This window comes from Crinia signifera, chromosome 1 (assembly GCF_055691185.1).
Source record: "Crinia signifera chromosome 1, ASM5569118v1, whole genome shotgun sequence".
Classification (NCBI taxonomy): domain Eukaryota; kingdom Metazoa; phylum Chordata; class Amphibia; order Anura; family Myobatrachidae; genus Crinia; species Crinia signifera.
In genome coordinates this window covers 72501376-72523485 of record NC_139217.1, presented here as the reverse complement: position 1 = coordinate 72523485, position 22110 = coordinate 72501376, and the positions used below count along the sequence as shown (strand labels likewise).

The window sequence follows — 22110 nt, the reverse complement described above, 5'->3', positions numbered from 1 at the left end:
ACGAAATCCCCTCCACTGGAAAAAAGGGCAGGACACAAAAAAGGTGCAAAGTTTGCTATAAAAAGGGAATACGAAAGCAAACTATTTTCCACTGTGAAACTTGCCCCGACAAACCCGGCCTATGTATGAAGGAGTGCTTTAAAATATACCACACATCTATGGATTATTAGGTTCATCATTTCACCGTGCTTCGGGGGTCTTGCTAATGCGACATAGCACCCACCATTCATTCCACCAGAATCTGTGCGGCAAAATCCAAATATCACTCCTTCCCTTCTGAGTCCTGCCATGCACCCAAATGGTATTTTTTGGTCACATATGAGGCATTGCCGTACTCGGGAGAAATTGGGGCACAGATTTTGGGGTGCTTTGTCTCCTTCATTCCTTGTGAAAATGAAAAATTTTGAGCCAGAACTGCATTTTTGTGTAAAAAATGTAATTTTTCATTTTCACAGCCCAGTTGTACCACAATTGGTGAAACCCCTGGGGGTTTGAAATGTACACTATACCCCTAGATGAATTCCCTGAGGGGTGTAGTTTGCAAAATGGGGTCACTTGTGGGGGGGTTCCACTGTATTGGTGCTTCGGGGGTCTTGCTAATGCGACATAGCACCCACCATTTATTCCACCAGAATCTGTGCTGCAAAATCCAAATATCACTCCTTCCCTTATGAGTCCTGCCATTTTTTGGTCACATATGAGGCATTGCCGTACTCGGGAGAAATTGGGGAACAGATTTTGGGGTGCTTTGTCTCCTTCATTCCTTGTGAAAATGAAAAATTTTGAGCCAGAACTGCATTTTTGTGTAAAAAAATGTAATTTTTCATTTTCACAGCCCAGTTGTACCAAAATTGGTGAAACCCCTGGGGGTTTGAAATGTACACTATACCCCTAGATGAATTCCCTGAGGGGTGTAGTTTGCAAAATGGGGTCACTTGTGGGTGGGTTCCACTGTATTGGTGCTTCGGGGGTCTTGCTAATGCGACATAGCACCCACCATTCATTCCACCAGAATCTGTGCGGCAAAATCCAAATATCACTCCTTCCCTTCTGAGTCCTGCCATGCACCCAAATGGTATTTTTTGGTCACATATGAGGCATTGCCGTACTCGGGAGAAATTGCGGCACAGATTTTGGGGTGCTTTGTCTCCTTCATTCCTTGTGAAAATGAAAAATTTTGAGCCAGAACTGCATTTTTGTGTATAAAAATTTAATTTTTCATTTTCACAGCCCAGTTGTACCAAAATTGGTGAAACCCCTGGGGGTTTGAAATGTACACTATACCCCTAGATGAATTCCCTGAGGGGTGTAGTTTGCAAAATGGGGTCACTTGTGGGGGGTTCCACTGTATTGGTGCTTCGGGGGTCTTGCTAATGCGACATAGCACCCACCATTCATTCCACCAGAATGTGTGCTGCAAAATCCAAATATCACTCCTTCCCTTCTGAGTCCTGCCATGCACCCAAATGGTATTTTTGGTCACATATGAGGCATTGCCTTACTCGGGAGAAATTGGGGCACAGATTTTGGGGTGCTTTGTCTCTTTCATTCCTTGTGAAAATGAAAAATTTTGAGCCAGAACTGCATTTTTGTGTAAAAAATGTAATTTTTCATTTTCACAGCCCAGTTGTACCACAATTGGTGAAACCCCTGGGGGTTTGAAATGTACACTATACCCCTAGATGAATTCCCTGAGGGGTGTAGTTTGCAAAATGGGGTCACTTGTGGGGGGGTTCCTAACTTTTAGCATCTTATGGTGCCTAGAAACCTACATGGTGCCTAAAAAATAATCTCATAAAAAGGAGGCTCCAAAATCAAGTAGGTGCTCCTTCTATTATGAAGCCTGTGGTTTGGTCAACGTGCACACTAGGGCCACATATAGGATATTTATGAAAACAAAAGAATTGGGGGAATCAATTTTTAGTCACATTTCTCTAGTAAAATCTACTGTGTTCCTTAGAAAAATTTATTAAAATTGAAAATCTGCAAAAAAAATGAAATTTTGCAATTTCACCTACACTTTGTTTTAATTCCTGTGAAACACCTAAAGGGTTAACAAACCTCCAAAATGCTGTTTTGAATACTGTGAGGGGTGCAGTTTTTGAAATGGCATCATTTATTGGGGTGTCTCACATACAAGTCCCTCAAAGTCACATCAGAACTGAACTGGTCCCTAAAAAAATCAGTGTTTGAAATTTTCTTGAAAATTTGAGAATTTGCTATTCATATTTTAAGCCTCCTAGTGTCCAAAAAAATTAAAAGGAGGTTGAAATAATGATGGAAACATAAAGTATACATATGGTCTATGTTAGTTATGAACTATTTTGAGTGGTATGATTATTTGTCTCACAAGCAGAAAATTTAACATTTTGCAAATTGCTAAATTTTCCATTTTTTTACGACATTTTGGTATTTTTCACAAAAAAACACAGACTGTATCGACCCAAATTTACCACTAATTTGAAGTACAATGTGTCACGAGAAAACAATCTCAAAATCACTGGGATAAGTAAAAGCAAAAAAAAGTTATCCCCACTTAAGTGATACATGTCAGATTTGAAAAAAAGGGCTCTGTCAGGAAGGCAAAAACAGGCTGCGGCGGTGAGGGGTTAATAGGCAAAAACAAGATGTGCATGGTGTAAAGAAGAGTGCCGCATCATACTAACTCAAGTGTGTCTGTGGAGTCTATGTCAATGCCAGTATATATTAGGGCGGGAGATCCGTGCAATCTTAATTTAAGATGTTGAAAGGCATTCTTTTGTTGAGTCCTTGGGGACTGGTGGTATTTATGATAAAGATCCACTTCGCTTCCTTGCGCAGCAGAGTGCGGGCCCTGTCGCCTCCTCTCAGACTGTCGGGGACATGGTCTATGACAACATGTTTGAGTTCATGTAATTTGTGTCCTTGTTCGGCGAAGTTTCTGGCTACAGGTTGATCTGAGTGTTTGCCTAGGCAATATAAGAGTTAGGACCCCTTTATAGAAATATACATACACACATAAATATAGTGTTGTAATCACTATTATATATATGGAGTTTTTCTAAAAGTGTAAATAATAGATACATTGTTTCACTCCACCACCAGAAAAAAATCCACCCCTTCCTGTCCAGAGTGGTGGCCGGCTCTTCTGCCCAAGGGACTGCCCTCCAAAGCAAGGGAAGCAGCAATACAGCAGACCTGACCCTGCTGTACACTCTTCTTCCTACTCGACATTGTGCCTGGCGTGCGGTGTTTCATTGGAGAGGGGGTGCACTGCACGTCCCAGGACTGACTTGCTGCAGGCGTTCCTCCATCAGTCTCTGCACCACCTATCCATGAGTGCTCCAGCACTTGGAAAATTCAGAGGCGGAGCTATGGGGGAAGAGCACAGAAGAGGGGCGGGGAGAGAAAAGGCAAGTCTGAAAGTGCGACAGCCTGTGTACCCAGATATGTTGAAAGTAGAGGGAGCTGCAGCAGAATGTAGAGAGAGCCACAGTGGACCGGGACTGTGTGGTGCACTGCGGCTCCCTCTACATTCAGGCAGCATTCAGCTGTCTGTTCCCCACTCTGCCTTCACTCACATAGGTACTCCGGACTTTCTCTGGTGCCCCCTCGCATGCGGCGTGCGGGTCATGTGACCCCCTAGCTCCCCCCTAGTTACGGCCCTGCCCATAGAATATTTTGTATGTTAGCATTGCTGTAAAGAATCAAGAGTTGAAATGGAAATGTTTGTCTGTATTTCATAAAATGTAAGACTTCAATTATTATAAGAAATTGTTAATAATAAAATAACTCTTGTAAACAGTGGAAGTCAGTGCTAGATGGTTGATCTGTGAATCTACATTACACACCCTGGGAACTATGTTAAACCGGTTCCTAACTTTTAGCTTGCTTACTGACTTCTCCACAATTTATCTCATTCCTGACTGATTTATTCTCCACAGCTTACTCTTGTTCTATGCATGCTTCTTTGGTTCCTACTATATACTTTCCTACTTCTGTGTACCAGACCTAGGGCCTAATTCAGGTTAAATTGCTGAACAACTATTTTTGATATTCTGTACATGCATGCATGCGGTAGCACCCATGCTCGAGCCTAGAAACTGCAGTCCCATTTAAAGAGAGGGAAGTGGTCCGGAAAACTCAGGCGTGTCCAGGTTATTTGTGGGGCGAGCTGCGGTGGGGCCGCTGCATGGCGTCACAAGCAGCCTCTTTGACCAGAAACATGGCCGCCCTGTGTCTGGCTTCGCAGGTAGGCAGTGTAGCCAGGGGGCTACCGGTGCTTTGTGGGCAGTTCGTTGTGTAAGGAAGTGCCCACATAATATCAATGCAACTGCCAAATTAGCGATTGGAACACAGGGCAGGACTCTGCATTCAGTTCGTGGCCTTGCCCTGCGCTAGGCACCCCTCCATATGCTGCCGCCCCCTCCGTATGCTGCCACCGGGGGTTGTGGCTTTACGAGTAATTACACTGTTCCTGGATTGCAAATTGCCTCATTGTTGCCTACTATTACCTGTCTTTAGGTGCCCACACACTAGAAAGATCTGCGATCGTAAGATGTGCGCATAAATTAGCCTTGAAATCTTTTTTTCTGTCCTGGACAAAAGATTTCAGGCAAGCGCACATCTTTACCAAAGATTTTTCTTAAGATCCCGTGTGCGTTCCTATGGATCTTTTGTTAAATCTTCTGATCTTTCATGCAGCACGTAAGATCAGAAGATTCAGCTAAAGATCCACAGGAGCGTGCATCGGACCAAAATCGGCCGATTATCAACCGATTATTGGTAAACATTGGACGATATATTGTCCGATTTATTGGAAATCGGCCAATCGGCCCAAAAATCTTTCTAGTGTGTGGGCACCTTTACTGTGTACCAGTTATCTAAGATTGCTTTTGGAGTTTTCTTTGCCTGATATTTACCTGCAGATTTCTGCTAAGCTGTGCAAAGTGGTGAGCAACAAACAAACAGAACTGTATCAGTGCTGCTGCTCACATCTGTTCCTACTGTATATTTAACTTGTTTCTCTGCTATCGGAGTTCAATGTTAGTAAAAGGATACAGTTACATAGCTGCCTCATAAGAGTATGAGTGTGCCATTATCTGTGCTGGATTCAAGCTAGTAAATACACAATTTAGTAAGTTGTTAGTGGACATCTAGTACATTGCAGAGCATTCAATTCATTTTATTTTCCATTTTTATAAGGGACCAGAACATGAGATCATCACTGAAACTCAGGGGTTTTTAAAGCACACTGGAATAAACAGTCTCATTATTCAGCTTGACAAGTTTGTGTTATCAAGACAAAAATCCAGTCTAAACGAGGTGAGATGAATCATATTAAATAATATGTCAGAGCCTATATTCTTGTAGATTCATTCAAAATAATTTACAAATAGGGTTGTGATTTTTATTCTTTCTTTACAATTCTCATTGAGGCAAAGGGGAACAGACAGCCATGTTCAATATAATCACATTCAGTAACAAGGGAATGTTTAAGGGTCTACAATTGACCATGAATTGAGTTGTGCTAAAAGATATACAGTACTGCTAAAAGACAGTTCTTACTGGGATGCGGTCATTTGGTCTACTGCATTATGGTAGAAGGTCATTAGGTCGAATCCATTAGGTCGACATGCTAAAAGGTCGACATGATTCTAGGTCGACATGGGAAAAGGTCGACATGATTCTAGTTCGAAAGGTCATTAGTTCGACAGGTCATTAGTTCGAAAAGGTCATTAGTTCGACATTGTCTATGTCGACTTTCACAAGTTCGACATGGAGTTTTTCACTGTTTTTTGAGCCAACATGTGCCGACAGGCGGTATTTCATGCCCTACCATCCACTAGGGCGTGGTGGGAGAATAAAATAGTGTGCCGAGCATAGCGAGGCACCGTGCCCGACGCATAGCGAGCGCAGCGAGCGATGCGAGGGGATGCAGTGCACTTTAAACTGTGTCCATGTCGACTGTGTTGACATTCAGGTAAAAAAACAGTGAAAAACCCCATGTCGACCTTGTGAATGTCGACATAGACAATGTCGAACTAATGACCTTTTCGAACTAATGACCTGTCGAACTAATGACCTTTCGACCTAGAATCATGTCGACCTTTTCCCATGTCGACCTAGATTCATGTCGACCTTTTAGCATGTCGACCTAATGGATTCGACCTAATGACTTTCTACCATAATGCAATAGACCAAATGATCCCAACCCGTTTTTACTAATGCTGCTTTCACATTACACTTACACTGCTTTCAATCCGTTTTTGTAACCGTTTCTTAAAACGGGTCTAAAGCCAGTTAAACCCCTTTCACATTGCATGTTGTAACTGGTATATTACCATTTCAATACCGTTTTTGTACCATTCACATTCAACCCATTTCACCCATAGAAAACAGTGGATGTCATTTTAAAGGGTGTGGATCATTTTATCGACCATACTTAGGTCGACAGTCATTAGGTCGACATCCTTGGGTTGACAGGGGGCAAGGTCGACAGGGCTCTGGGTCGACATGGGTGAAGGTCGACAGGTGTCTAGGTCGACATGGGACAAGGTTGACATGGGTTTAGGTCGACACATGCGTTAGGTCAATATGGGTTAGTTCAACATGGGTTTTTCTCTTTTTTTATCCGAATGTCGACACAGTCGACATGGACACGGTTGGAAGTGAACCGCTGCCCCTCGCAGCGCTCGCTTTGCTCGCAATGCTTCGGGCACACTATTTTATTCTCCCACCACGCCCTAGTGGATGGTAGGGCACATGTCGGCTCAAAAAACATCCTGCTTGCGGGGGACGTGTTCTCGTTACACATCCCCTCGCATGTTACCGAGGGTAGTCGGCGGTGAGGGGGGGTCGGGCATTCGGAAGGGCAGATGGCCGAGTCTCAGGTGCTTGGTAAGCTGCGATGTTCGTAGCTTACCGAGCCAACCTGAATCAAGCCCTATATTCTAAACAGTTCCCTCTGCATACTGGGGTAAAATGGGCTTTATGTACTTATTGAGCCTATTTATCGTACCTTGTGTTGCATCACTTTTTACTGTATGAGATGTTCAAAATTGACAGTAAATTATCTTAACCAATGTAAAATATGTATTGAGCACATGAACATTTTTCTCAGTGTTGCAATAAATCCACAGCTGCACTTGGGGACTTGTTAAATATATTATTTATATGTTGGTGAATTTTTAATTGTTTAAATATTTTAGGTAAAGTCACAGCTTTCACATTTTCACAAAGAAATAATTGGTGAAATAAACAGAGAAGATGCCAGGAAAATAGTTGAGACATTTAAAGCAAAAAGGTAAGCATCCATGTGCCTAAACTTAATATCAATGAATTTGTGTAAAGGTTCCTCATTTTCAACTGGCATATATCTGTGGTTCTTAAACTGTGAAACTTATAATATTATCCATATAATATTAAGCCAGACCCCTCTTTGTCTGAATATTTTCCAGAAGAGACACTTCTTCCTCTTTTGTATTTTTTTTTTTTACAAATATTGTATTTGTTTTTTTAATACAATGCAATTTTCAGAATATGAATTTAAAACAATATATCACAATTACCGTATATACTTGAGTATAAACTGAGTTTTTTCGCACAATTTTGTGCTGAAAAATACTCCCTCGGGTTATACTCAAGGAGTGAGGGTCACATTGCGGGGGAGAAGGGAGGATGGAGATGCCACTGCTGGAAGTGCAGGGCAGGGGTGTGGGACACAGAGCTGCCAGGAGCAGAGTGAGAGTGAGAAGCTTCGGTGCTGGGGACCCTGCACTGCTGCCGCTGTAGAGACCCGGGGAGAGAGAGGAGCACACCCGGCGCTGGGGAGCTGGGACCCTGCACTGCTGCAAAGATCCATGCTGGAGATCCGTGCTGGGGACAGAGAGGAGGAGGTCTAAACTGGGGAGAGTGCAGCGCTGATGAGGAGGTATGGTGGAGAGACGGAGCAGATTAGGAGGGACAGCTGTTGTCACAACTATTTCAAACCCCTGCTCGCCCAAACTCCCCTAGGCTTATACCCAATCAATGATTTTTCCCAGGTTTGAGGTAAAATTAGGTGCCTCGGCTTATACTCTATTATATGCGGTAAGTTATAAATGATTGCAATATGCATCTTCAAATGAAGCATGTTTTACTGAGATGAACTGCACAATTCAGTAAAACTATTTAATCTATTGCAATCCAACATATCGATAAATAAATACATTTAAAATATATTAATGTACTTGCACTATAAAAAATGTGTTTTTTTTCCAAAATAAATATATTTAATAATGTTAACTATAGTGTTACATTTTAGTATAAATTACTGAATATGTGTTAATAGTTATAGAAAAAGTAAATAAAATATGCTATTAATTATGCTCTAAACAAACATATTAGGGGAAATTTACTAAGATTACGAATAGAAAAAATCGTATTCGTATTTCTGCATCGTACGTGTACGAATATTTACGACTGGTCATGGTGTACAAAAATTCATATTTATCGATGTCGTATTTATTCGTACATACGTGTATGTGTTTTGTCGTATTTTCATAATTTCCGTATGGTGAAATACGAATACTTTGTTTTTTTTCCAAAGATATTGGGTGAAACAAAAAAAGGTGTGAATTTAGACTGATACCAATTGGGACCAGTCAATTCACATTCCTGGCGCTCTAAAAATGAATAAGGTTTGGGTGCCTGCAATGTGCACCGATGTAATTAAATTATACTCAGCTGCTGCACGTGTTAAATGAGCTAGCCTTGCTCATAAGAAATAGGAGAATTGGGAGGTTTTTAACACAATTGCGCTGCTGAGTGATATGTATACTCTGAGTAACGGTTTATTGAACAAAAATAACACTGGACACGCTCTGTAGAATTATTATTTTTATAGAAATATAAAAAAGAAAAACATATAATTATACAGTACAATTTATATTAAAAAGCAACTAAATAGTCTAAAAACATAAATGACTTATTGTCAAACAGGTGTGTCTCCAAGGGTTAAATGGGCTCTCCAATAATGCAAACACTCAAATAAGGATGGTAATATATCCAGAATATTTCTGTGTGTTTCAATTATATTTTGTTTAGGAATCTCAAATTTCCAGCCCGCAAATGGTGTTACTGATGCCAATTAGCATGTATACGGAACATGCACTAGGTGTGAGGCAGTTCATCAATAGTAACAATAACTGGTTTAATTTGTAGCAGTAAAGTTTCTCACCTACGGATGATTGTAGTAGCGGGGAGCATTACATAGCTGTAGCTCTACCCTGATGTAAGATCTGTAGGTGTAGACTCCTGGGACGGAGTTTCTCCGTTTCAAATTGTAGCAGAATAAGTGCGCTTGTGACACTGCAGCCGACAGCCCCAATGTGATGTTCCAGGGAGGCAAGCACGTCAGTGGTGAAAGTCTCTCCTCACCCGCCGGGGCAAGATGGATCAAGCCGGCGCCGCTGAAGTTGGTGAATGGCTGGCGGGCAGATGTAGTTAGAGCGGCTGCAGGATAAGCAGTAGCCAATAATGCGGCTGAGGGAGAGCCGTGCCGGGGGTTCGAGGAGGGACTTCTGAGCCTTGGAGACACGTCCGGATGCTAGGGTGTGACGTCAACGCGTTTCGTACCCACAGTGGTTGGGAACTTTTTCAAGACAAGTAATCGTGATGCATAGGTGCTTATTTAAAGGACTAGCTCAATTGCAATCATGTATTTAAGCAATCATTTTAATTAAACCAATCTATTAAAAAGGCGCGTGTCCAGTGGTTATAATGGCATAAGTTTCAAATGTAATCATAATTAGTAGTCAGATATATTGATAATAATATACTGCAAAATGTACATCCTCACAATTTATAGTTATATCGTATGGCTATAATTGCCAATTCATAGCACAATTTGTAGATCGTTAGATCACATTGCAGGATGAATCATCTAATATTTTCATAGGTCATTTAACCCCTTCCTGACAGAGCCAGTTTTTGCGTTCCTGACAGAGCCCTTTTTTTCAAATCTGACATGTATCACTTAAGTGGGGATAACTTTTTTTGGCTTTTACTTATCCCAGTGATTTTGAGACTGTTTTTTCGTGACACATTGTACTTCAAATTAGTGGTAAATTTGGGTCGATACAGTCTGTGTTTTTTTGTAAAAAATACCAAAATGTCGTAAAAAATGGAAAATTTTGCAATTTGCAAAATGTTAAATTTTCTGCTTGTGAGACAAATAATCATACCACTCAAAATAGTTAATAACTAACATAGACCATATGTCTACTTTATGTTTCCATCATTATTTCAACTTCCTTTTAATTTTTTTGGACACTAGGAGGCTTACAATATGAATAGCAAATTCTCAAATTTTCAAGAAAATTTCAAACACTGATTTTTTTAGGGACCAGTTCAGTTCTGATGTGACTTTGAGGGACTTGTATGTGAGACACCCCCATAAATGATACCATTTCAAAAACTGAACCCCTCACAGTATTCAAAACAGCATTTTGGAAGTTTGTTAACCCTTTAGGTGTTTCACAGGAATTAAAACAAAGTGTAGGTGAAATTTCAAAATGTCATTTTTTTTGCAGATTTGCAATTTTAATACATTTTTCTAAGGAACACAGTACATTTTACTAGAGAAATGTGACTAAAAATTGATTCCCCCAATTCTTTTGTTTTCATAAATATCCTATATGTGGCCCTAGTGTGCACGTTGACCAAACCACAGGCTTCATAATAGAAGGAGCACCTACTTGATTTTGGAGCCTCCTTTTTATGAGATTATTTTTTAGGCACCATGTAGGTTTCTAGGCACCATAAGATGCTAAAATTTAGGAACCCCCCCACAAGTGACCCCATTTTGCAAACTACACCCCTCAGGGAATTCATCTAGGGGTATAGTGTACATTTCAAACCCCCAGGGGTTTCACCAATTGTGGTACAACTGGGCAGTGAAAATGAAAAATTAAATTTTTTACACAAAAATGCAGTTCTGGCTCAAAATTTTTCATTTTCAGAAGGTATGAAGGAGAAAAAGCACCCCAAAATCTGTGCCCCAATTTCTCCCGAGTACGGCAATGCCTCACATGTGACCAAAAAATACCATTTGGGTGCATGGCAGGACTCAGAAGGGAAGAAGTGATTTTTGGATTTTGCAGCTCAGATTCTGGTGGAATTTTGGTGGGTGCTATGTTGCATTAGCAAGACCCCCCAAGCACCAATACAGTGGAACCCCCCCACAAGTGACCCCATTTTGCAAACTACACCCCTCAGGGAATTCATCTAGGGGTATAGTGTACATTTCAAACCCCCAGGGGTTTCACCAATTTTGATACAACTGGGCAGTGAAAATGAAAAATTACATTTTTTTACACAAAAATGCAGTTCTGGCTCAAAATTTTTCATTTTCATAAGGTATGAAGGAGAAAAAGCACCCCAAACTCTGTGCCCCAATTTCTCCCGAGTATGGCAATGCCTCATATGTGACCAAAAAATACCAGTTGGGTGCATGGCAGGACTCAGAAGGGAAGGAGTGATTTTTGGTGGTGGAATGTTGGTGGGTGCTATGTCGCATTAGCAAGACCCCCAAAGCACCAATACAGTGGAACCCCCCCACAAGTGACCCCATTTTGCAAACTACACCCCTCAGGGAATTCATCTAGTGGTATAGTGTACATTTCAAACCCCCAGGGGTTTCACCAATTTTGATACAACTGGGCAGTGAAAATGAAAAATTACATTTTTTTACACAAAAATGCAGTTCTGGCTCAAAATTTTTCATTTTCAGAAGGTATGAAGGAGAAAAAGCACCCCAAAATCTGTGCCCCAATTTCTCCCGAGTACGGCAATGCCTCACATGTGACCAAAAAATACCATTTGGGTGCATGGCAGGACTCAGAAGGGAAGGAGTGATTTTTGGATTTTGCAGCTCAGATTCTGGTGGAATTTTGGTGGGTGCTATGTTGCATTAGCAAGACCCCCCAAGCACCAATACAGTGGAACCCCCCCACAAGTGACCCCATTTTGCAAACTACACCCCTCAGGGAATTCATCTAGGGGTATAGTGTACATTTCAAACCCCCAGGGGTTTCACCAATTTTTATACAACTGGGCTGTGCAAATGAAAAATTACATTTTTTACACAAAAATGCAGTTCTGGCTCAAAAATTTTCATTTTCACAAGGAATGAAGGAGACAAAGCACCCCAAAATCTGTGCCCCAATTTCTCCCGAGTACGGCAATGCCTCACATGTGACCAAAAAATACCATTTGGGTGCATGGCAGGACTCAGAAGGGAAGGAGTGATTTTTGGATTTTGCAGCTCAGATTCTGGTGGAATTTTGGTGGGTGCTATGTCGCATTAGCAAGACCCCCCAAGCACCAATACAGTGGAACCCCCCCACAAGTGACCCCATTTTGCAAACTACACCCCTCAGGGAATTCATCTAGGGGTATAGTGTACATTTCAAACCCCCAGGGGTTTCACCAATTTTGATCCAACTGGGCAGTGAAAATGAAAAATTACATTTTTTTACACAAAAATGCAGTTCTGGCTCAAAATTTTTCATTTTCAGAAGGTATGAAGGAGAAAAAGCACCCCAAAATCTGTGCCCCAATTTCTCCCGAGTACGGCAATGCCTCATGTGTGACCAAAAAGTGGCAGGACTCAGAAGGGAAGGAGTGATATTTGGATTTTGCAGCACAAATTCTGGTGGAATGTTGGTGGGTGCTATGTCGCATTAGCAAGACCCCCAAAGCACCAATATAGTGGAACCACCCCACAAGTGACCCCATTTTGCAAACTACACCCCTCAGGGAATTCATCTAGGGGTATAGTGTACATTTCAAACCCCCAGGGGTTTCACCAATTTTGATACAACTGGGCAGTGAAAATGAAAAATTACATTTTTTTACACAAAAATGCAGTTCTGGCTCAAAATTTTTCATTTTCAGAAGGTATGAAGGAGAAAAAGCACCCCAAAATCTGTGCCTCAATTTCTCCCGAGTACGGCAATGCCTCATGTGTGACCAAAAAGTGGAAGGACTCAGAAGGGAAGGAGTGATATTTGGATTTTGCAGCACAAATTCTGGTGGAATGTTGGTGGGTGCTATGTCGCATTAGCAAGACCCCCAAAGCACCAATACAGTGGAACCACCCCACAAGTGACCCCATTTTGCAAACTACACCCGCAGGGAATTCATCTAGGGGTATAGTGTACATTTCAAACCCCCAGGGGTTTCACCAATTTTGATACAACTGGGCAGTGAAAATGAAAAATTACATTTTTTACACAAAAATGCAGTTCTGGCTCAAAATTTTTCATTTTCATAAGGTATGAAGGAGAAAAAGCACCCCAAAATCTGTGCCCCAATTTCTCCCGAGTATGGCAATGCCTCATATGTGACCAAAAAATACCACTTGGGTGCATGGCAGGACTCAGAAGGGAAGGAGTGATTTTTGGATTTTGCAGCTCAGATTCTGGTGGAATGTTGGTGGGTGCTATGTGGCATTAGCAAGACCCCCGAAGCACGGTGAAATGATGAACCTAATAATCCATAGATGTGTGGTATATTTGAAAACACTCCTTTATACATAGGCCGGGTTTGTCGGGGCAAGTTTCACAGTGGAAAATAGTTTCCTTTCTTATTCCCTTTTTATAGCAAACTTTGCACCTTTTTTGTGTCCTGCCCTTTCTTGCAGTGGAGGGGATTTCGTTCGGAAAATGCTGCCCTGGTACAATACGGGGGCCAGTACTAGAAGTACTGGGGCCCTCTGCCTGCTGGTTCCCAAATACTAGGCCCTTTATGTCTTCCTCTTGAAAGTGCATAAATGTCCCCCTCTGGCCGGTAGAACGGAATAGCACGTAAGCATTATACAGTGCCATCTGGATGATATACACGGCCAGCTTCTTGTACCAGATTTTTGTTTTCCGCAGGGCACTGTACGGCTTCAGTACCTGATCTGAAAGATCCACTCCGCCCATGTACCTATTGTAATCCAGGATACAATTAGGTTTTGAGGTGTGGGTACTGGTACCTCGTACAGGGACGGAGGTGGTACTGTCTCCGTGAATTGTTGTCAGTATAAGGACATCCCTCTTGTCCTTATATTTGACCAACAACATATTTTCGGTGCATATTCCCCTGCTTTCACCCCTTCTCATTACTTGGGCAATGTGCGTTTTTGGGAGGCCTCTTTGGTTCTTGCGCACAGTACCGCAAGCTGCTGTACCTCTTGAACCAAGGGCCTTAAACAGGGGGATGCTAGTGTAAAAGTTATCCACATAGAGGTGATAACCTTTATCCAGGAAGGGGTGCACTAAATCCCAGACAATTTTTCCACTAACACCTACGAGGGAGGGGGGGCATTCTGGCGGTTCAATTCTTGAATCCTTCCCTTCATATACCCTAAACCTGTGAGTGTACCCTGAGGTGCTTTCACACAGCTTATACATTTTTATGCCATACCTTGCCCTCTTACTGGGAAGGTACTGGCGGAATTTAACCCTTCCTTTAAAATGTATAAGGGACTCGTCTATGCAAATGAATTTATCTGGGATGTACATCTCTTCAAATTTGGCACTGAAATGATCAATGACCGGCCTGACTTTGAATAGCCGGTCAAAGGTGGGATCATCTCTGGGTGGGCACTGTGCATTATCGTTGTAATGCAAAAATTTAAGGATCGTCTCAAATCGAGCCCGGGGCATGGCCATACGGTAAAATGGGGTGCTGTACAGAACATCTGTACTCCAATATTGCCTAATTTCTGGCTTTTTTACTATGCCCATATGAAACACCAGACCCCAAAACGTCATCATCTCTACTGCATCTACAGGGGTCCACCTAGCAAATGATGACGTGGGGTTTTGAGCAATAAACTGCTGGGCATATAAATTACTTTGGTCCACCATTAAATTTATAAAATCATCAGAGAAAAATAATTTGAAAAAGTCAATTTCTCTGAGACCTGTGGAATCAAATTGGATTCCTGGCATGGCCAAAAACTCAGGAACCTGGGGCTCAAAATTGTCTGGTGGTGGGGTCCATACGAGATCAATTATTGGGGGGGGGTCTCAGCTGCTCTACGGGGGCGTCTTTGAGGGGGTCCCTCATCACCAGAGGAGGAAGAGGAGCTTTAGGCGAATCCTTCAAATTCCCCGCTTGCATCACTGGCTGTGTCAGAGTCAGAAGCAAGCATGGCATATGCCTCCTCCGCTGAATACATTCTTCTGGATGACTGGGATGACATTTGGGATGACATTTGGGATGACATTTTTATTTTTGTGTTACTGGTAGTGAAATGTTTCAACACGTGTATAGTGTAGGGGGGGGGGTACAAACTTTATTTCAACCCGGGGGGTATGTAGTGTGTAGTGTGTATGTAGTGCAGAAAAAAAAATACTTTATACAAAAAAAAAAATTGAAGGGGTTAAAAAAAAAAAAATTGAAGGGGTTAAAAAAAAAAATTGGTACTTATGTAATATCTGGGCTCCCGTTTTTCTTATAAGACCGCGTCCCCTCGCGGGGCTCGCTGCGCTCACCACGCTTCGGGCACGGTGGCTCGCTGCGCTCGCCACACTATATAAAATCAACTCCATGCATAGTTGGATAGTAGGGGTATGAAAAAATGGGGTGCATTTAACATGGGAGCCCAGATAATACATAAGTACCAAAAAATTGAAGGGGTTAAAAAAAAAATTGAAGGGGTTAAAAAAAAAAAAAAAAAAAGGTCCTGCGCCAAAAATTGAGCACAGATGTTGGTCAGTAACGTCCGTCACTGAACAGCGCTCAAAGGCAACAGGAATTTGATCGAAAAAAAAAAAAATAGATCAACCCTGTGCCGAAAAAGATGATCAGTGATGTACGTCACTGATCAGCGCACAGTGGCCACAGGACACCCACAAAATCACAGTGTGTGTAAAAAAAAAATTAAAAAAAGACCCCACAGCACACACACAAAAAAAAAAAAGGTGATCAGTGATGCGACACTGATTACCAGTGAGGGGCAGCAGGTGCACAACCTTTGGTGCAACTGACAGTGCAACTGGCAGGTATATATAAAAAAAAAAAAACCTCTGCACCCCCAAAAAGTTGCTGATCACCTCAGATATAGTGATCAGCACAAAAGGCGGGGGCAGCAGACACAAAATTTAGCACTCTCTATCACTCTCTGTCACTATCTCTCTCTATCTCTCTATCTCTCACTATCTATCACTATGACACTGCAGCAGCAGCACTGACAGTTATATATATGAAAAATAACCCCTGCACCCCCAAAAAGTTGCTGGGGGTGCACAAAAGGGGGGCAGCAGACACAAAATATAGCAGTCTCTATCACTCTCTGTCACTATCTCTCTCTATCTCACTATCTATCACTATCTATCACTCTATGACACTGCAGCAGCAGCACTGACAGGTATATATATATATATATATATAAAAAATACCCTGCGCCCCCAAAAAGTTGCTGATCAGTTAATTTATACTGATCAGCACAAAAGGGGGGGCAGCAGTCAGTTATATAAAAAATATATAGCACAATCTGTCACTATCTCTCTATCTCTCTCTATCTCTCTCTCTCTCTATCTCTCTCTATCTCTCTATCTATAACTCTATTACACTGCAGCAGCACAAAATATAGCACTCTCTGTCACTAGGCCTCTCTATCTCTCTCTATCTCTCTCTCTCTATCTCTCTATCTAATAACTCGCAGCAGCACAACACAGCACAGGATGTCACAGGATGTCACAGGATGTCACAAGAATAAGCAAGATCCAGGCAGTGATCAGGTAAGTATTTAGAGGGGTTCTGGTCAGTATATCGCGGCAGCTGGGTACGGTGACCGCACTGCACGCAATTCCAGACCGGAATGGCGTCTGCAGTGCAGTCACCGTTAGTTTAAACCCCCCTCCATGGCTGTGATTGGTCCGTCGGTCCGACGGACCAATCACGGCCTTTGGGGGCGGGCGGCGTGAGGTGGGGTGACACCAGTGTCACCCTTACACCCCGCGGTGATTGGTGCTGTACTTTACAGCACCAATCACCTCCGATCCCGTGTCACCGGCGAACGTTATTCGCCGGTGACACAGAAAACGCTGTAATTGGCTGTTCACACTGAACAGCCAATCACAGCGATCGCCGACGGGGGGGGCGGCATCGCAGCCCCCCCTGGGCATGCAGGGACATGTCTGCTGTCAGGGACAGCAGACATCGTCCCTCTGTCACTGCGTCTCTAAACGCAGTGACAGTTAGAAGTCATGACGTATATATACGTCATGTGTCGGGAAGTACTTCCCGGCCATGACGTATATATACGTCAAATGTCGGGAAGGGGTTAAACAAGAAGAAGAAAAAGGTAAAAAAATCCAACATATACAATTATAATCTAGTAAGTACACTACAATATATTCATGTATGAAATTAATACCAGTAAAAATATATGAATAAAAGTAATTAGGACAAAATAAAAATAAGAAATATAGAAAAAGATAATAATATTTTATTTATTGTTATCCATCAATGAAAATATATTTGTGTAAAAATAATAGTAATATATATACAGGTTGAGTATCCCGTATCCGTGAATCCCTTATCCGAATTATTCCAAAAAACGTGGTTTTTGGAATCATTCAATTTTTTTTTTTTTAACCCCCCTAACCCTCTTTTCATACTTACCAAGTCCCAGGGCGTCCACAGCAGGCCTCCGGCATCTTCTCCAGGGTCTCCAGTGGTCCCAGGAATGCATTGCGCGAGTGTGCGCACAATGCATTCCTGGGACCGCTGGAGACCCAGAGAAGATGCCAGAGGCCTGCTGTGGACGCCCGGGGACTGCGTGGACGCCGAGGGACCACCGGACACCATCAGAGGACAGGTAAGTATGCCTAAAAAAAATTATTCCAAAAACCGAAAAATTCCCCTATCCGGAATGCTCGTGGTCCCGAGCATTTTGGATAGGGGATACTCAACCTGTATATGTATATGTACAAAGTATATATTTTGAATTTATAGTGTGTATTTTCACTTATTTATTTTCAATAATTTACTCACTCTAATGAACAATGATGAATTGGTAACAATATATGTAGATCCATCTTTAATTAATATAGATCATTAATTATTACATGTATTTATTTATTTAGTTTATTTATTTTCCATAGGTTATATTTTATTTCATTATATTTCACACCGGTGATCTGTAGGGGATGGGACAAGGGGGAACTGCAAGCCGGCGATGTCACAGAATATCTATCCGCGCATTGCCGGCAGAACCCCTGTCATCACATGCCGCACAGGATAACTGTATGAAAGCATACAATATGAGTATATAGCTACAAGATCAATATAGAAAGACAGAAATATGAATATAAATAGACATAAGTAGAAATTTCTACATATATCTAGAGTTGCAGTATCAATCTATACATGTGAAATCCAGAGCCTCGTTCAAGCCTTGTGGGCTTAGAGTTTCCAACTTAAAAATCCAAGCTGTGTTCTCTGAATCTACTTTTGATACTGCGTGTTGTGCGACCCACGTATTGTAATTTGCACGGACATTCCAGAATATATACACAATAAGGTGTATGATATGCTCCCAAGCCACGTCAAGGCTTTTTATGTATATTGGGGGTCCCTAGCGCTATATCTAGGTGCAGGGTGTGGCACCCCAAAAGCTATCATAAGCTAGAAAGCCCAGCGCGGGACGCCAGTGAGATACTATAGTGTTAATAAATATTATTGATAGGAAGCCGAAGCTACATATAAAGAGAGAGATAAAATAAAAAAATGAAATGTAATTAGATAGTGTTAGTGAGTGAAAAGTGTTAATAGAATGTAAGGGCATGCCGCACTAAAGCCACCCAGCTCAACCAGTCCAGGGGCACCGCACCCCATACCACCGTTATCCTAAATTGAGTCTACGACTAACCAGCAAGAAGCCACATGATAATGGCTCCTTACTTGACATATCCAAACTAAGAGATACCCTACCTTGGAGCAACCCCAGACTACTCCATGTGGCATATCAGGACCCACATCTCCTCCTAATATGGGCTCCCTTCTGCCTCTCACAATATACATTTGGATAGTGGTAGATGCTCAATTAGTTCAGTAATACCACTCAGGTGCATGCGAAGGAGGGGTTAATATTGAGTAAGTAAAACAAGACATTTTTTCCACTAATACCACTGAATGGTATTAGTAACCAATCTTGAACACTACATGATAATAGAATTCAGAGATATTGGTTACATATACCTGCGCAGGTGTATGATATGCTCCCAAGCCACGTCAAGGCTTCTCTGTATATTGGGGGTCCCTAGCGCTATATCTAGGTGCAGGGTGTGGCACCCCAAAAACTATCATAAGCTAGAAAGCCCACCACGGCACACCAGTGAGGTACTATAGTGTTAATAAATATTAGTGATAGTTAAAGATATACCATGGAAAGATAATTACCTCTTGGTCACCTGCAACAGTCTCTGTACTCGAATATTCCCCACATTTTGGGGGTAAAGCCATTGGAGGGATATGTCGCGGAGGACCAAGAAGTATCTGAAGCACTTAGGTAATTTATCAAGGTATAAGTTTCATTCTTTCACACAATTATTTTTTATTTGATTCCAAATTTTATTTACAGACACAGGGTACTACCATGGGGAACAGGTTTGCCCCGAGTTTCGTGAACCTCTACATGGGCCTCTTTGAAGAAGAACATGTTTGGGGTTCGGGACTCGGGCAGTCCTGGTCCTCTATGGTAGATACATAGCCCATTTATTTTTCATTTGGGAAAGGGATGTTTTGTCACTATGAACTTTCACTGACAATCTAAATATCAATCAATTTGGTTTGAAACTCACATGTAATTTTAGTTCAGACATGATTAATTTCTTGGATATTAAGGTTTATATAGAGGGAGGAAAAATCATGACGGAAACCTATACAAAGGAGGTGGACCAGTATGGTTATTTAAAGTATGACGTTCACATTTTGCCCAACAGGAAAAATAACATTCCAAAAAGTCAGCTTATTAGATTGAAGCAGAACTGCTCATCAGCAGATGCCTTCGAAAGGCAAACAGAATCCATGAAAAATATTTTTTTGGCACAAGGCTATCCCAAATTTCTGGTGGAAAAAGCATCTTAGGAAGTGGTAGAGATGGATAGAGACAAACTCCTGAAGGAGAACCAAAAGGGAATGGAACTTCCTCATAAACAGGAGGGGCCAAACCAGATAAGGTTTGTTACTCCATATAAGAATAAGGCTCAGGAAATTAGAAAAGAATCATCAAAAAGAACACCTCTCTTTTGATGTTAGATGAGCATCTTAAGAAAGCGCTAGACCAGCAGGGTGGAGCTACCTTTAGGAGAGCTCACAATCTAAAGATTAAATTGGTACACAGATTTTTTAGAGGACAGAATACTCTTGGAAAGGAGAACATAAGACCTTCTGAAAAGTTGGTGGACACTTGGATCCCAGTAAAGCCATCTGGGTTCCACAAATGTAGAAAGGTCAAGAAGAATAAGTGTAAAGTAGTGGCCTTTATATTTGGCAGCATGAAGATCATTGCAGACTTTAGTGAGAGCAGTTTCAGTGGAGGGGAGTGGACGGAAGCCAGACTGGAATGGATCAAGCAGGGAGTGGGAGGAAAGAAAGGCAGTAAGGCGGTTGTAGATAATATGCTCAAGGAGTTTGGAGGCAAAAGGGAGCAGAGAAATGGGTCGATAGTTAGCAAAAGAATTAGGATCAAGGGTAGGTTTTTAAGGATTGGAGAGACAAGAGCCTGCTTGAAGGCAGAGGGGACAGTACCCGAAGAGAGGGATAGATTGAAGAGGTGGGCAAGATGGGACAGCCAGAAGGAGACAGGAAGGGGAGGAGGTGGAAGGGGATAGGGTTAGATGGGGAGTTGGTTAGGGGGTGGTCTGGTTGGATGTGATGTCCTGGCATATGGAGTCAATTTTGTATATAAAGTTAGTGGCAAAGTCAACAGCAGAGAGTGAGGAGGGGAGGTGGAGATGGGCAGAGGAGGGAGTTGACAGTGGCAAAAAGGCTCCGGGTTTTTTTAGACTGGGAGGAGATGAGGTTCTTGAAATATGACTCTTTAGCAAGGGAAAGGTCAGCACTGAAGGATGAAAGTAAAAGTTTGAAATGGAGGATGTCTGCCTTGGAGTGTGATTTTCTCCAATGTCGTTCAGCAGTACATGAGCATTTTTGCAGGCATCTGGTGCATTTAGTGTGCCAGGGTTGAGGTGTTCATTTGCGATAGTGAATGGTGGCTGGTGGAGCGGCAGAATCAAGAGCAGAGGTAAGGGAAGCATATAGGTAAGTGGCTTGTTCAGGATATGAGAGAGAGAGAAGTGAGTCAAAGAAGTAGGATAGGGAGGTGGTATAAATAGCCTCGATGTAACACTTGGTGATTGTAGTTTTGGAAGGTGGAGATGGAGAAGCAGAGAGGCATAATTTAAAAGAGAGAAGGTGATGGTCAGAGAGGGGGAATGGGACGTTGGAGAAATCAGGAATATCACAAAGATAGGTGAAGACCAGATAAAGTAAGCTTCCATTTACATGGGAGGGTGAGGAGGTCCACTGGGAGAGACCAAGAGAAGATGTCTGGTCAAGGAGTTTTGAGGCAGAGATTTCTGTGAGAATGTTGATAGAAATGTTGAAGGCACCTAAGATAATAGAAGGAATATCGTAAAATAGTGTGGAAGCCATCAAGCAAAGTTGTTGAGGAAGTTTAAGGGATCACCAGGTGGACGAAAAATGACAGCAGGTCGAAAATGAACAGGTTGGACGAGGCATATTGTGTGAACTTCAAATGTAGAGAATGTACAGTAAGAGATGGTTATGGGGGTATGAGTTGGTAGGAGTAACTAGAGGGTAGTAGGACTTCAACCCCACCACCATGGCGGCCATCTGGTCGGGGTGTATGCGAGAATTTGAGACCCCCAGCTGAGAGGGCAGCAGGTAAAGTAGGAACCAGTTTGTTACAAAGCAATCTAGCATTCCATAGGGCACAGGATAAGGGGTATAAATTTTTAGGACAGATGTGAATGAGATTGGCAGGGTTGCTATAGCGATCAGTCAAGAATGATTTGGAAGGCGGGGGATACAGCAGGTGTGATAATGGTGCTGATCAGTGAGCTA

General features: G+C 42.1%; 1 protein-coding gene across 3 annotated transcripts in view; it reads left to right on the top strand.

Moving 5' to 3' along the window:
- Window positions 1–22110, top strand: part of LOC146042070 (uncharacterized) — a 378004-nt gene that overhangs the window by 262831 nt on the left and 93063 nt on the right. For all 3 annotated transcript variants that reach the window (XM_083162079.1, XM_083162014.1, XM_083162143.1), the window contains exons 14-15: window positions 5185–5304; window positions 7191–7285. In XM_083162079.1, coding sequence (XP_083018205.1) covers window positions 5185–5304; window positions 7191–7285 — 215 coding nt within the window. The remainder of the gene's footprint in view (window positions 1–5184; window positions 5305–7190; window positions 7286–22110) is intronic.